The sequence below is a fragment of the Bos taurus genome, chromosome 2 (assembly GCF_002263795.3).
Source record: "Bos taurus isolate L1 Dominette 01449 registration number 42190680 breed Hereford chromosome 2, ARS-UCD2.0, whole genome shotgun sequence".
NCBI classification, from domain to species: domain Eukaryota; kingdom Metazoa; phylum Chordata; class Mammalia; order Artiodactyla; family Bovidae; genus Bos; species Bos taurus.
Genome location: NC_037329.1, coordinates 91,250,103 through 91,264,095, shown reverse-complemented (window position 1 = coordinate 91,264,095; position 13,993 = coordinate 91,250,103). Strand labels below are relative to the sequence as shown.

The following is a 13,993-nucleotide window of genomic DNA, read 5'->3' as shown; positions in this document are numbered from 1 at the left end:
ACCTGGAACAAAGACTGCAGGGAGAAATATCAATAACCTCAGATATGCAGATGACACCACCATTATGACAAAAAGTGAAGAAGAATTAAAGAGACTCTTGATGAAAGTGAAAGAGGAGAGTGAAAAGTTGGCTTAAAACTAAACATTCAGAAAAGTAAGATGATGGCATCTGGTCCCAGCACTTCATGGCAGATAGATGGGGAAACAGTAGAAACAGTGAAAGACTTTATTTTTTTGGACTCCAAAATCACTGCAGATGGTGACTGCAGCCATGAAATTAAAAGAAGCTTGTCCCTTGGAAGAAAAGTTGTGACCAACCTAGATAGCGTATTAAAAAGCAGAGACATTACTTTGCCAACAAAGGTCTGTCTAGTCAAAGCTATGGTTTTTCCAGTAGTCATGTATGCATGTGAGAGTTGGATTATAAAGAAAGCTGAGTGCTGAAGAATTGATGCTTTTGAACTGTGGTATTCGAGAATACTGTTCAGAGTCCCCTGGACAGCAAGGAGATCCAACCAGTCCATCCTAAAGGAAGTCAGTCCTGGATGTTTTTTGGAAGGACTGATGCTGAAGCAGAAACTCCAATACTTTGGGCACCCGATGTAAAAAACTGACTCATTTGAAAAACCCTGATGCTGGGAAAGATTGAAAGTGGGATGAGAAGGGTACGACAGAGGATGAGATGGTTGGATGTCATCACCAACTCAATGGACATGAGTTTGAGTAAACTCTGGGAGTTGGTGATGGACAGGAAGGCCTGGCGTGCTGCAGTCCATGGGATGGCAAAGAATCGGATACGACTGAGCGACTGAACTGAACTGATGGACCTAACATTCCAGGTTCCCATGCAATATTGCTCTTTACAGCATCAGACTTTACTTCCATCACCAGTCACGTCCACAACTGGGTGTTGTTTTTGCTTTGCCTCTGTCACTTCATTCTTTCTGGTACACATTAGATACTCAAAAAGTACTTTTAGAATGATTGAGAATAAAATAATTTCTTCACATATAGTGACTTTTTCCCAAGTTATGTCTAAAGTTCTAAATTGCTTATACTTCAAAGCAATTGTTTAATGCTCATGTTTAACAGTCAGGTTTTAACACTGTCTACAGTTAACATTATCAGATTAAAGCTTAACTGGCTTTAAAAACTATTTGAGAATGCTGAGATTGTGATATGACATGTATTGCTAAAATAAGGATTTCAAAGCTCAACTAAATTTAACATTTACATGTTACTTTTAAATTTTATCTTATGATTTAAAACACTATAAATGTGTGAAACAGAATATTATTACTGAAAGACATTATAAAAGTCTTTCATTGGTGTACATTTTTCATCCTCAGTCAAAGCAATGACTACTCAGTAGTCCTATTCTACCTAAAACTGACTATGTTGGTCTTATATATTGCTGCTGTGAATATAATTGGTAAAGTCACAACCAAGCAACTCTCCAACTCTCCAACAACTGCCAGCATTTAAAAAGAACACAATACTTGCCCTAACAATCTAATTTCAAGGAATTTATTCCATTAATATAGAAATAGCTACAGTGTTATTAGCTGCAGCTTCATAAATAATAATGAAGAATACTTCTCAGTGCCTACAGTTCATTGTTGGAGGGCTAAGTAAACGATAATTCATCTACAAGTGGAATATTATATGGCTATTAAAATGGAACCAGGAAACTAATATAATGTTATATGTCAATTATATTTCAATTTTTAAAATCAATTGATCAGTTAATAAAAAGAAGGAATCAGCTCATTTATACACAGCCATGGTGCCAGCTTTGAGACATATTGAGAATGAATAAAAAAACATGGAGTAAAACACCATGGTGCTACAATATAATGAGGGAACTATAATTAATATCCTGTGATAAACTACAGTGGAAAAGAAAATGAAAACGAGTAATTACATATATAACTGAATCACTGTGTTGTATAGCAGAAACTAACACATTATAAATCAATTATACCTAAATTTAAAACAATTTTTAAGTGTATATAGTAGTATATGTCTCTACAATCACACTAGTATGAAACAATAGTTTTGAGCAAATAACCACATTAGGCATTCAGAATGGAAATATATCCATGTGAATTTATAGAAGAAAAGAAGGTATGCTACTACCGAAATTTAAGGAAAGAAAATATTAGTGATCTTCAACATTTATGAGGGAAAAGTGAGAGATATATATAATAGGCATATATACAGAATCTCTTTGAAAAGTTACTCAAGACACTGGTAAGAGTTGTTGCCTTCAAGTGGGACATGCAGGGTAAGAGGAAACAGATTTCACTGTATAGTTTCCGGCACAGCTTAAACATAATAAAAACATGCACATGTGCATATTAACTATTCAAATATAAGTACTTAATAAAAAATAAAAGAAATATGAAGCTTACCGGGCTGGACAAGTGGCTTTGTAGAGCTGACAAGACCTATTTTCCAGCTCTCCAATTTTTTTTAACTGGAAACCTTTTCTCCTTGGCCCATATTGACACTCCATTACGACAGCTCTACTCCCTGTGGGCCAAAACCAACTATTGATATTAATTCAAGTATCCATCTGCTCTGGGTGCTAGATTAAAAACTACTTGGTAGTAGCAGTGACAAAATCTATACTTCCAATTACACAATCTTAAGGAAAGAAAATATCAGTCCTACTGAGATATACAAACCCATAAATATAAAAGTTTATTATAATATTTACCAATCGTATCAAATTATGTAAGGAAATCAGCAAACACCACATCCACTGAATGTCAACTGATATTTACATACACGTAATTTTAATAATAAAATTACTTTGTAAGTAAAAATTAGCAAATGCTACATTTGTTAACAAATATGAAAGTCTTTTATATTTTTATTTCCTTTTATAATTGATTTCCTTATTTCTATTTGAGCTGTTCAAATCATGTGATTACCAACCTCTAAGATGACCCTCAATGATCCTGGCTCCTGGTACTCATGTCCTTGGTAATTCCATCCCTGTGGGCGTGAGCTATACTTATTAACTTACTTCTAATGACTATGGTAGAAGTCATCAGTCAGTTCAGTCGATCAGTCATGCTCAAATCTTTGTGACCCCATGGACTGCAGCATATCAGGCTTCCCTGTCCTTCATCAACTCCCAGAGCTTGCTCAAACTGAAGTCCATCAAGTCGGTGATGCCATCCAACCATCTCATCCCCTGTCATCCCCTTCTCCTTCCACCTTCAATCTTTCCCAGCATCAGGGTCTTTTCCAATGAATTAGTTCTTTGCATCAGGTGGCCAAAGTATTAAGAGTTTCAGCTTCAGCATCAGTCCTTTCAATCAATATTCAGGACTGATTTCCTTTAGGATGGACAGGTTTTATCTACTTGTACCCCAAGGGACTCTCAAGAGTTTTCTCCAACATCACGGTTCAAAAGCATCAATTCTTCAGTGCTCAGGACAGTGCAGTTCAGTTTAGTCACTCAGTCATGTCTGACTCTTTCCAACCCCATGACTGCAGCACGCCAGGCCTCCCGGTTCATCACCAACTCCTGGAATTTACTTAAACTCATGTCCATTGAGTTGGTGATGCCATCCAACCATCTCATCCTCTGTCATCCGCTTCTCCTCTCACTTTCAATCTTTCCCAGCCTCAGGGTCTTTTCAAATGAGTCAGTTCTTTGCATCAGGTGGCCAAAGTATTGGAGTTTCAGCTTCAACATCAGTTCTTCCAATGAATATGCAGGACTGACTTCCTTTAGGATGGACTGGTTGGATCTCCTTGCAGTCCAAGGGACTCTCAAGTCTTCTCCAACACCACAGTTCAAAAGCTCAATTCTTTGGTGCTCAGCTTTCTTTAGAGTCCAACTATCACATCCATATGTGACTCCTGGAAAAACCATAGCTTTGACTAGACAGACCTTTGTTGGCAAAGTAATGTCTCTGCTTTTTAATATGCTATCTAGGTTGGTCACAACTTTTCTTCCAAGGAGCAAGTGTCTTTTAATTTCATGGCTGCAGTTACCATCTGCAGTAATATTGAGCCCCCCAAAATAAAGTCTCTCACTGTTTCCACTGTTTCCCCATCTATTTGCCATGAAGTGCTGGGACCAGATGCCATGATCTTACTTTTCTGAATAATGAGTTTTAAGCCAGCCTTTACACTCTCCTCTTTCACTTTCATTAAGAGGCTCTTTAGCTCTTCTCCCCTTTCTGCCATAAGGGTATTGTCATCTGCATATCTGAGGCTATTGATATTTCTCCCAACAATCTTGATTCCAGTTTGTGCTTCATCCAGTCCAACATTTCTCATTATGTACTCTGCATTTAAGTTTAATAAGCAGGGTGACAATATAACAGCCTCGACGTACTCCTTTCCCGATTTGGAACCAGTCTGTTGTTGAATGTTCACTTCTAACTGTTGCTTCTTAACCTGCATACAGATTTCTCAGGAGACAGGTCAGATGGTCTGGTATCCCATCTCTTCAAGAATTTTCCACAGTTTGTTGTGATCCACATAGTCAAAGGCTTTGGCATAGTCAATAAAGCAGAAGTACATGTTTTTCTGAAACTCTCGCTTTTTCAATAATACAACAGATGCTAGCAATTTGATCTCTAGTTCTTCTGCCTTTTGTAAATCAAGCTTGAACATCTGGAAGTTCATGGTAAACGTACTGTTGAAGCCTGGCTTGGAGAATTTTGAGCATTACTTTGCTAGCCTTTGAGATGGGTACAACTGTGCGATAGTTTGAGTATTCTTTGGCATTGCCTTTCTTTGGGATTGGAATGAAAACTGACCTTTTCCAGTCCTGCTGAGTTTTCCAAATTTGCTGGCATGTTGAGTGCAGCATTTTCACAGCATCATCTTTTAGGATTTGAAATAGCTTAACGGAAATTCCATCACCTCTACTAGCTTTGTTTGTAGTGATGCTTCCTAAGGCCCACTAGACTTCTCATTCTAGGATGTCTGGCTCTAGGTGGGTGATCACACCATCGTGATTATCTGGGTCGTGAAGATCTGTTTTGTACAGTTCTTCTGTGTATTCTTGCCATTTCTTAATATCTTCTGCTTCTGTTAGGTCCATACCATTTCTGTCCTTTATTGTGCCCATCTTTGCATGAAATGTTGCCTTTGAATATCTAATCTTCTTGAAGAGATGTCTAGTCTTTCCCATTCTATTGTTTTCCTCTATTTCTTTGCATTGATCACTAAGGAAGGCTTCTTATCTCTCCCTGCTATTCTTTGGTACTCTGCATTTAAATGGTGTATCTTTCCTTTTGTCCTTGCTTTTTGTTTGTCTTCTTTTCTCCATTAACTGTAAGGCCTGGTCAAACAACCATTTTGCCTTTTTGCATTTCTTTTTCTTGGGGATGGTCTTGATCCCTGCCTCCTGTACAATGTCATGAACCTCCATCCCTAGTTCTTCAGGGACTCTGTCTATCAGAGCTAATCCCTGGAATCTATTTGTCACTTCTACTGTATAATCGTAAGTGATTTGATTTAGGTCATACCTGAATGGTCTAGTGGTTTTCCCTACTTTCTTTAAGTCTGAATTTGGCAATAAGGAGTTCATGATCTGAGCCACAGTCAGGGCCTGGTCTTATTTTCACTGACTATATGGAGGTTCTCCATCTTTTGCTGCAAAGAATATAATCAATCTTATTTTGGTATTGACCATCTGGTGTGTCCATTTGTAGATTCCCTGGTGGCTCAGATGGCAAAAGTGACAGGATTTATTTTTGATATTAAGTTATAAGAAGACTATGACTTCCATCTTAAGATACTTTCTTAGTCAATTGCTCTCTCTGGGTGAAATCAGATGTCATATGGTGAGGCAGCTCTGTGAGAAGGCCCACCCAACAAGAAAGAAGCCTGCCAACAGCCACAGGAGTCAGCTTGGAAGCAGATCCACCCCCAGACAAGCCCAAAGATGACTGTGCTCCAGCCAACACCTTAATTGCATTCTTGTGAGAGAACTTGCAGCAGAACCTCCTTGCTAAGCTGCTCCTGCATTTCTGACCCACAGAAACTGTGAAACAGTAAATGTTTGTTGTTTTCACCCACCACATTTGGGGTAATTTGTTACATTGCAATATATAATACAAATAAGTAGATGTGAAAACTATACAATTTAAGATGCTAAGTTGAATATCCTAATCTATGTAGGGTACAGTAAACCTTGCAAATAAAAGCCAAACACACCAATCATGAGTAAAAATGTTGATAAAAATGATACTAACTTCTTCTAAGTAATGGTAAAAGGAAAATCAGCTTGAGAAACTATTTTATAATACATAAAACAAAGAATTAATATGCAGAATATAAAGAACCATAAATAATTTTTTTAAAATAAAAACTAACTACCAAACAGAAAAATGGGCAAAGACTATGAACAGGCAATTCAGAAAGAAAAAAAAGGTTATTAAATAAACAAATAAGAAGATGCTCAAATGCACTAGTAAGCAGGGAAATGCAAATTAAAACAACAGTAAAATACTCTCACCCTCCTCAAATTGACAAAAATAAAAATCTGACAATACTCTAAAACAACTGAATCTACTGATCAGTCTTAAAGTTAAAAATGCTATATAGGTAGCAATAACAAGTATACAGCACACCTATGAAGTATTCTTCCAAAATACTTTAATGAAGATTAAATCTTCATTTAATCAAACTCCTAGATCTAACAGTTTATAGGAAATACAGGAGATTAAAGAACATGTTAAAAAAAAACACCTGAGACAGAAGCAGCAAAATCTTGAGTATGGCAAACACTACAGAACAAACTACCCAGAGGAAAAGAGAGAAATTTTTAGATGAGAAGAAACTTAACCAAATTTAATCTGTGAACCTGGTTCGCATGTGAATTTGAACAAACCTCTGAAAAAAAATTATGAGCTAAGTGGAAACATGCGAACATTGGACAGTTGATGATATTAAGAAATTGCTGTTAATTCTTTTAAAGTGCAATAATGGAATTGTTGTTACATTTATATATATAAAGAATCCTTATATTTCAGATACATACTTTAGTATATATTATATACCTTAGTAATTATAGATGAAATAATATGTGGAATTTCCTGTGAAATCATCTTTGAGAATGAAGTAGATAGGGATATAAATGACACAAGACTGACCACATGCTGATACTTGTCAGAGCTGGATGATGGATACATGGAGTTATGAGATTTCATACATTATCACCTCTACTTTGATGTCCATATGAAAATTCCCATAATATAAAGACGTTTTTAAATCTGACAATGCTAAATCATAGAACAAATGTGGGAAAGGGAAATTTTCATACATTGCTGAAAGGACTAAAAATTAATACAGGTTGTCAATCCCTCATGTAAGATTTTGAAATTTAAAAAGCAGAGAAAACAAAATTGTTTGGAATACATTTGGCTGTAAAACCTGGTGTGAACTTCATGGGGCTATTTATAGTCTTTATTTATTCCTTTTACTGTAACTATATTTGAGCATGTAATATTGCCTATAGAATACTTGCTGGGAGCATTCTATAATATTATCATATTACAGTCCAAAAAATTTAGAATTCTGAAATACATCTGGAAAAAAAATTTCGAGAAGGGATTTGGACCTGAACTATCATCTCAGAGAGCAACTTGTGATAATCTTGCAAAGACAAAGTGAGCATACTTCACATACTTCACAACCTCTTTAATGCACACAAAACTAAAAAACTAGTTTGGATTTCTGACCCACAGAAATTGTGTTTCAAACTAATATTCTAGAAAACTACTCACACTTTTGAACAGAAAATATATATTTTGGAGGTTAGACTATCAAATTCTTTGTAATATTGAAAAGTTGGAGACAACATAAATGATCATTAGTAGAAAAATAACTACAGTTTGGTCACATGCTGAAAAGACCAAATTTAAGCAACAGTTTATTATGTAATAGTCCATATTATATGATATTAAATTATATAATAATGAAATAGAATTAACCAGAATCTGTAAGTATCAATATAGATAGATTTTCAAAATGAGTGTGTCAAAAGTTTACTTAATAATGTCTATATTTTACTATTTACGTATACTTTAAAATATTTAGAATAATAAAAAATATTATAAATACAAATATGTATGATGAAGTACAAAAATACACACCATATTCATAGAGTAGCTGCCTGAGGAGAGTTAAGAAGGGATTAGACAATAGGGAGGGAATATATGTATACCTATGGCTGATTCATATTGATGTTTCACAGAATACAACAAAATTCTATAAAACAATTATCCTTCAATTAAAAAATATATTAATTAAAACAAAAAAAAAGGGATTAGAACTAGGCAGGAGAATAAAACCTGTGCAGAAGGGGTTACGTTTATCTCATCTTCCTCTAAGGAGTTCTCTTTACCCTCAGAGGTCCAAGATGAGTCTACAACTCTTCGTGTAGAATTGCTGACCCCACATAGTTTTGAAACAAATAACTTATTCTTAGGTTCTTTGTGGTCTGACTAGTCCTAGGATGACACTTTGGGACTTGCTTGAAACTCTACTACTTTAGTAAGTACTAGCACAGTGTTTGAGAATGCTGTAACACACCTGATGTTAGAATATCAGAATTCTATATCATAATTCCAAATTGTGTACCAATCCTATACAGTATCCCCAGAGTTATTAAGCTATATAAAACAAACAGTGATTTTTTTTTCCCCACAAGACAAATCAAGACAGAAGGAAAGAATATCTGGATTGGATGGGGGGGAAAAATCCAACTACAATAGCTTCACATATTTAAAATAATAAAACTGCTCTATGGCTTAATTTTTATTAAATAGATCTACCTTGAATTTAATTATTTTTTACTTCTCATTTTTCAGTATAAAATATTATTTATTTACCCTAACATACTAAAATATAATTTTACAACATAAAATAATTGGTTGTATTTACTGTAAGTTTTCTTTTCAGTTTAATACACATTTTCACCAATTAACAGTCAGTTGTCATCTACCAAAATAAAAATGTATCACCTTAGGAAAACCACATTTTCACAATGGCTGCTGCTGAACTTTTAAAAATAAATCTTTACTAAAGTACCTGCATTGACAAATGGGATTCCATCATATGGGACATACTGGGATTTCCACATCAATCTCGTAGCTGGCTTGGCTGGGCTCGGAGACTGGCGGGTCCCCCAAACACTCTGTGTTTGCTGCTTGTGAAATGTTAGGACGCTTTCCAATTCAGTCTCACTTACACAGTAGCCACGGTATGAATCTCCAATTTTCTGCATGTAGAAATTCAGTAACAAAATTATCAACAATTGTGCTTCATTGTACAAGAAATTTAATAAGGTGGTTGCCTAAGATGAAAGACTCATAATCTTGCAAAAGAGAATGTTATTTCTGCCCTCAGGTCAATGGTGTCTATTACAACCAGTAGGTCTGAGCTGAATTCAAACATCATCATCAAAAAGATATTTTGTAGTAGTTTGTTAGAGTATAATGCCAAACTCACTGCCAAAGTATCTTTATTAAAACCTTGTTTGAGAGAATTAATACTTAGTGAAAATAGCTTGAAGAACATATTGTGTATTGATTCTTCCAAATAAAATTCTATCCCCGGATCCAACTAGATCAACATAAAATTAGCCACAAAGTACTGGTTCCCTGTGGGGCTTCTTCTACTGAAATAGATTTTTTTTTAATGTATTTATTCATTTATTTATTGGCTGCAAGGCATGTAGGATCTTAGTTTCCTGACCAGGAATCCAATCCATGCTCTCTGCAGTGGAAGCATGGAGTCTTAACCACTGGACCATCAGGGAAGTTCCAGAAATAAGATTTTGATATGATGAATGAATCTATTTGAAAACCTATGAAAATTGTGATCATTATCTCTTATAAAAAATGATGTCAAAGAATTTGCTTATTATATCAATATTCTATTAATGAAGATCTTCCTCTGAGAGAAATTCTGGCCTAGTATCAAAAATAGTTACGGTTTTCTTTTATCTTACGGAAATCAACATAATTGCTTTTACCTAACATATACAGACCTTAGTAACTAACTAGGTTTCCCCTTTTGAAATGTAGATACTTAGATTACAGATGTGTGCGCATGTAAACACACACATATAATTCATTAAGATAAACATTCTTACTTTCAATTCATACTTCCATTCTTGTTTTTCTTTATTCTTCAGCTCCCATTTTAACTTCTACCTTGCTAATTTATTTTTAAGCATTTTTGTAAGCTGTCTTAAATTCTCCCTGAAACAAGGCAAGTATAAATATATCATATAAATAAATTGATAGTATCTATCTTGTATCTCTCAACTAAGAAAAAAGCTTTCTCTATACCAATAGACTTCTCTATACCAATTGGACTTCCCTGGTGGCTCAGATGGTAAAGCATCTGCCTACAATGCAGGAGACCTGGGTTCAATCCCTGGGTCAGAAAGATCTCCTGGAGAAGGAAATGGCAACCCACTCCAGTATTCTTGCCTAGAAAATCCCATTGACGGAAGAACCTGGTACTCCATGGGGCTGCAAAGAGTCGGACATGACTGAGCAACTTCACTTTTTTTCTTTCTTTCTTTATACCAACAGAGAATTTTTTTTAAACTGTGATCTCTTAAACTGAAATGCATTTAGATCTAGAACTGACTCCATGTAATGGCAACCCATTCCAGTACTCTTGCCTGGAAAACCCCACGGACGAAGGAGCCTGGCAAGCTACAGTCCATGGGGTTGCAAAAAGTCGGACAGGACTGAGCAACTTCACTTTCATGTTTCTCCCTTATAGGGAATAAGAGCAGAAATGTGGAATAGGGATCTTGTTGATCCTAATTAGACTAAATATTTCACCTGGCAAGAATACAGTTAACAAAAGTAAGGTATGAACATACTGTTGTACGTACACTCTGAGCCGTAATAAAAAGAGATAATCTAATGCCAAACAATACATTATCTATTATTTCCCTTAAAAATAATGAAAATGCCTGTGCTTATGAATTTTCTTCTAGCCTAGATAGTTCTTCATCAAAATATCCCCTACAAATAAAAGTAGGGACATAAAGTCTAGCTATGACATGTTTTTACAAATAAAATAGAGTATATAATGTTGTCAGTGAAAGGAAAAATTCAGAACTACAATGTAGTCAAACCCATATCAGGAGATAAAAGTTTAATTCAGTATTGAAATTTTTCCAACTAATAAATTTTGGTCAAATCTAAAAAATGCCTATAAGAAAAACATCATTAAATAGAAACTCAAAAAAGTAAAAAGGACTAGGAAACAGTATTTTAAAGCAAAATGCATAAAATATTTCTTCAGTCATTAACCAAAAATGTTTTTCACTATTGATACAGCTTGAAGAAAAAAAAAAGAATCCTTCACTGAGCTAATTCAGGCTGTTAAACAGTTTCAACTAATTTCTTGCAAGATATATGATGTTAGATAAGCTACACAATGTACCATGGTATAAAATGAAGTAATTTGGCCCTTTAATTGCCAATGCTTTAATGTCCATAGCATTTAATGAAGTTTATAATAATGATTTTTAAAACTTTCATCAGGACCTCTTTGGTGGCACAGTGGATAAGAATCCACTTGCCAATGCAGGGGACACGGGTTCGATTCCTAGTCTGAGAGGATTCCACGTGCCATGGAACAATTAAGCCTGTGCACAACTACTAAGCCCTTGCTCTAGAGCCCATGAACTGCAACTACTGAGACCCCATGTGCCGAGAGCCTATGCTCCATCAGTAAAGCCACTGCAACAAGAAGCCCGCACACAGCACTGAGGAGTGCCCCACTTGCTGCAACTAGAAAAAACCTGCACAGAAATCAATGAAGACCCAGCACAGCCAAAAATATATAAATTTCATGGTTGACAAATCATTGTGTTTTTTTAAAAAAACAACAACAACAAAACCCTTCATCAAAGAACAAGAATAGTAACTTTAGGAAGAAACCATTGAAAAACCATGACTAGCAAAAAGGTGAGGGGAAAAAAAATCTTACTGTCTATACATACATATAAGTATGTAACTTAGAAAAGCAAAAACAATGATAATGTCCTAACAAACGTAATACATCGTTTGACTTCATGATAAGAAATTTCCTCAACATGTTAAAACCGATGTAATGCTTTTCCTTCTCGTATTTTAAGAATGTTTAAAACAATGAAGCATTTTAATAATTAAATACTAATTATCATGTATGGTTTATATGTAGAAAACCATGATCCCTTCCCTCAAAAAGTATACAGTCTAAATGTTATGTAATAATGAATAACCCAAGATAGCAAATAATTAAGAATGGTTATGGTAATCATTTTCAAAGAATTTTAAGAGAGAAATAGGCAAAAAATAACTATTAGAATATTTCAGAAAAGAAATATAGGACTTGCACTGGGATTTGAAGAATAGTAGTTAGAAAGGTAAGTAGAAGAAAAAAAATAACATTAGGAAATGGATATAAAAACAATTGAAGGGGGTATAAAGGAAGATTCTGAAGTGCTAGTATAAAGTAAGAAGACTGGGCTAATACAAATGAAAGTTAAATTGGAGAAAAGTAAGAAATAAAATAGGACAAGATTAAGTGATATCAGATTACGAATGATCTTGAAAGCTAGTAACAAGTGGTTAAATGATGTGGAAAAAATAACACTGAGCTTACTGGGCAGTGAGAAAAGATAATGAAAGTAGTATGTAAAGATAAGTAGTTTTAGGGACTTCTCTAGTGGTACAGTGGTTAAGATTTCACCTTCTAATGCAGAGAGTGTGGATTCAATCCCCTGGTCAGGGAACTAAGACCCCACATGCTGCTGCTGCTGCTAAGTCATGTCAGTAGTGTCAACTCTGTGCAACCCCATAGACGGCAGCCCACCAGGCTCCCCCGTCCCTGGGATTCTCCAGGCAAGAACACTGGAGTGGGTTGCCATTTCCTTCTCCAATGCATGAAAGTGAAAAGTGAAAGTGAAGTGGCTCAGTCATATCCGACTTTTAGGACTTCATGGACTGCAGCCCACCAGGCTCCTCCATCCATGGGATTTTCCAGGCAAGAGTACTGGAGTGGGGTGCCATTGCCTTCTCCACACATGACTCATGGCCAAAAAGCCAAAACATACAAAACAGAAGCCATATTGTAACAAATTCATTGAAGACTTTAAAAATGGCCCACATCAAAAAAAAAAAAAAAAAGATTGGTAGTTTTAGAAAACCACACAGTAAGGACTAGAAATGGAAGATTCAAAGAGATTAATGGGAAGGCTGTTACTATAACTGAGTTCAAGATTATAAAAAGCTGTGGAAGAGGCTCTTTTTAAACCACTTTAAAGGAAAAACTAAAAATATCAGGTGATTATCTAAATATGGGAAAAATAAATTAATCGAAAACTTTATATCTAAGAAAATGGTATTTGTCATTATACAGACAAGAAATTTAGGAAGTAGAGCTAGTTATGGTATGTTAGATAATTTCTGTTTAGGATATGGTGAATTTGAGGTAAAGTTCAAGTAAAGCTTCAAGTAAGTAGCTGGAGATCTGGGACAAAAGCAAGGGAAGAATTAAAGAACTGGTCATAGAGAATTGGGATCATTTTTATAAAAGTGAGAATTTAAAGTCAACAAAGTTGGGAAGCTCTTCAAGGGATAAGAAGTAGAGAAACAAGATAAGGTCAAACAGTGAACCTTGAAGAATTTCCACTGAGAATATGAAAACAAATAAGTGCAGGCAAAGAAAGAGAAGGAATGATTAAAAGATTAAACATAAAGAAACATGAAGTTTCATGGAAGACAAGGAAAAGATTGTAAGAGAAGAAATGAAAATGAAGAATGAAGGGATTTATATGATCTCTGCTTTAACAGATCTTATAATCCCTAAGGAATAAAATAATAGATGAGGAGCACAAACATAAAATATTACAGACACAGCCTCTATTAGTTATACTCAAAAGTAGACAATGAATTATAGTTATAATCAACTAAGTCAATCTACATAAGGATTACTTTTT

General features: G+C 35.1%; 1 protein-coding gene across 11 annotated transcripts in view; it reads right to left on the bottom strand.

Annotated features, from left to right (window-relative positions):
* The window catches only part of CARF (calcium responsive transcription factor), an 80,242-nt gene that overhangs the window by 46,713 nt on the left and 19,536 nt on the right, over window positions 1-13,993 (bottom strand). For all 11 annotated transcript variants that reach the window (XM_059892700.1, XM_025000240.2, XM_025000235.2 and 8 more), the window contains 2 exon segments: window positions 9,070-9,259; window positions 2,415-2,535 (listed from right to left, as the gene is read on the bottom strand). In XM_059892700.1, the coding sequence (XP_059748683.1) occupies window positions 2,415-2,535; window positions 9,070-9,259 (311 nt within the window).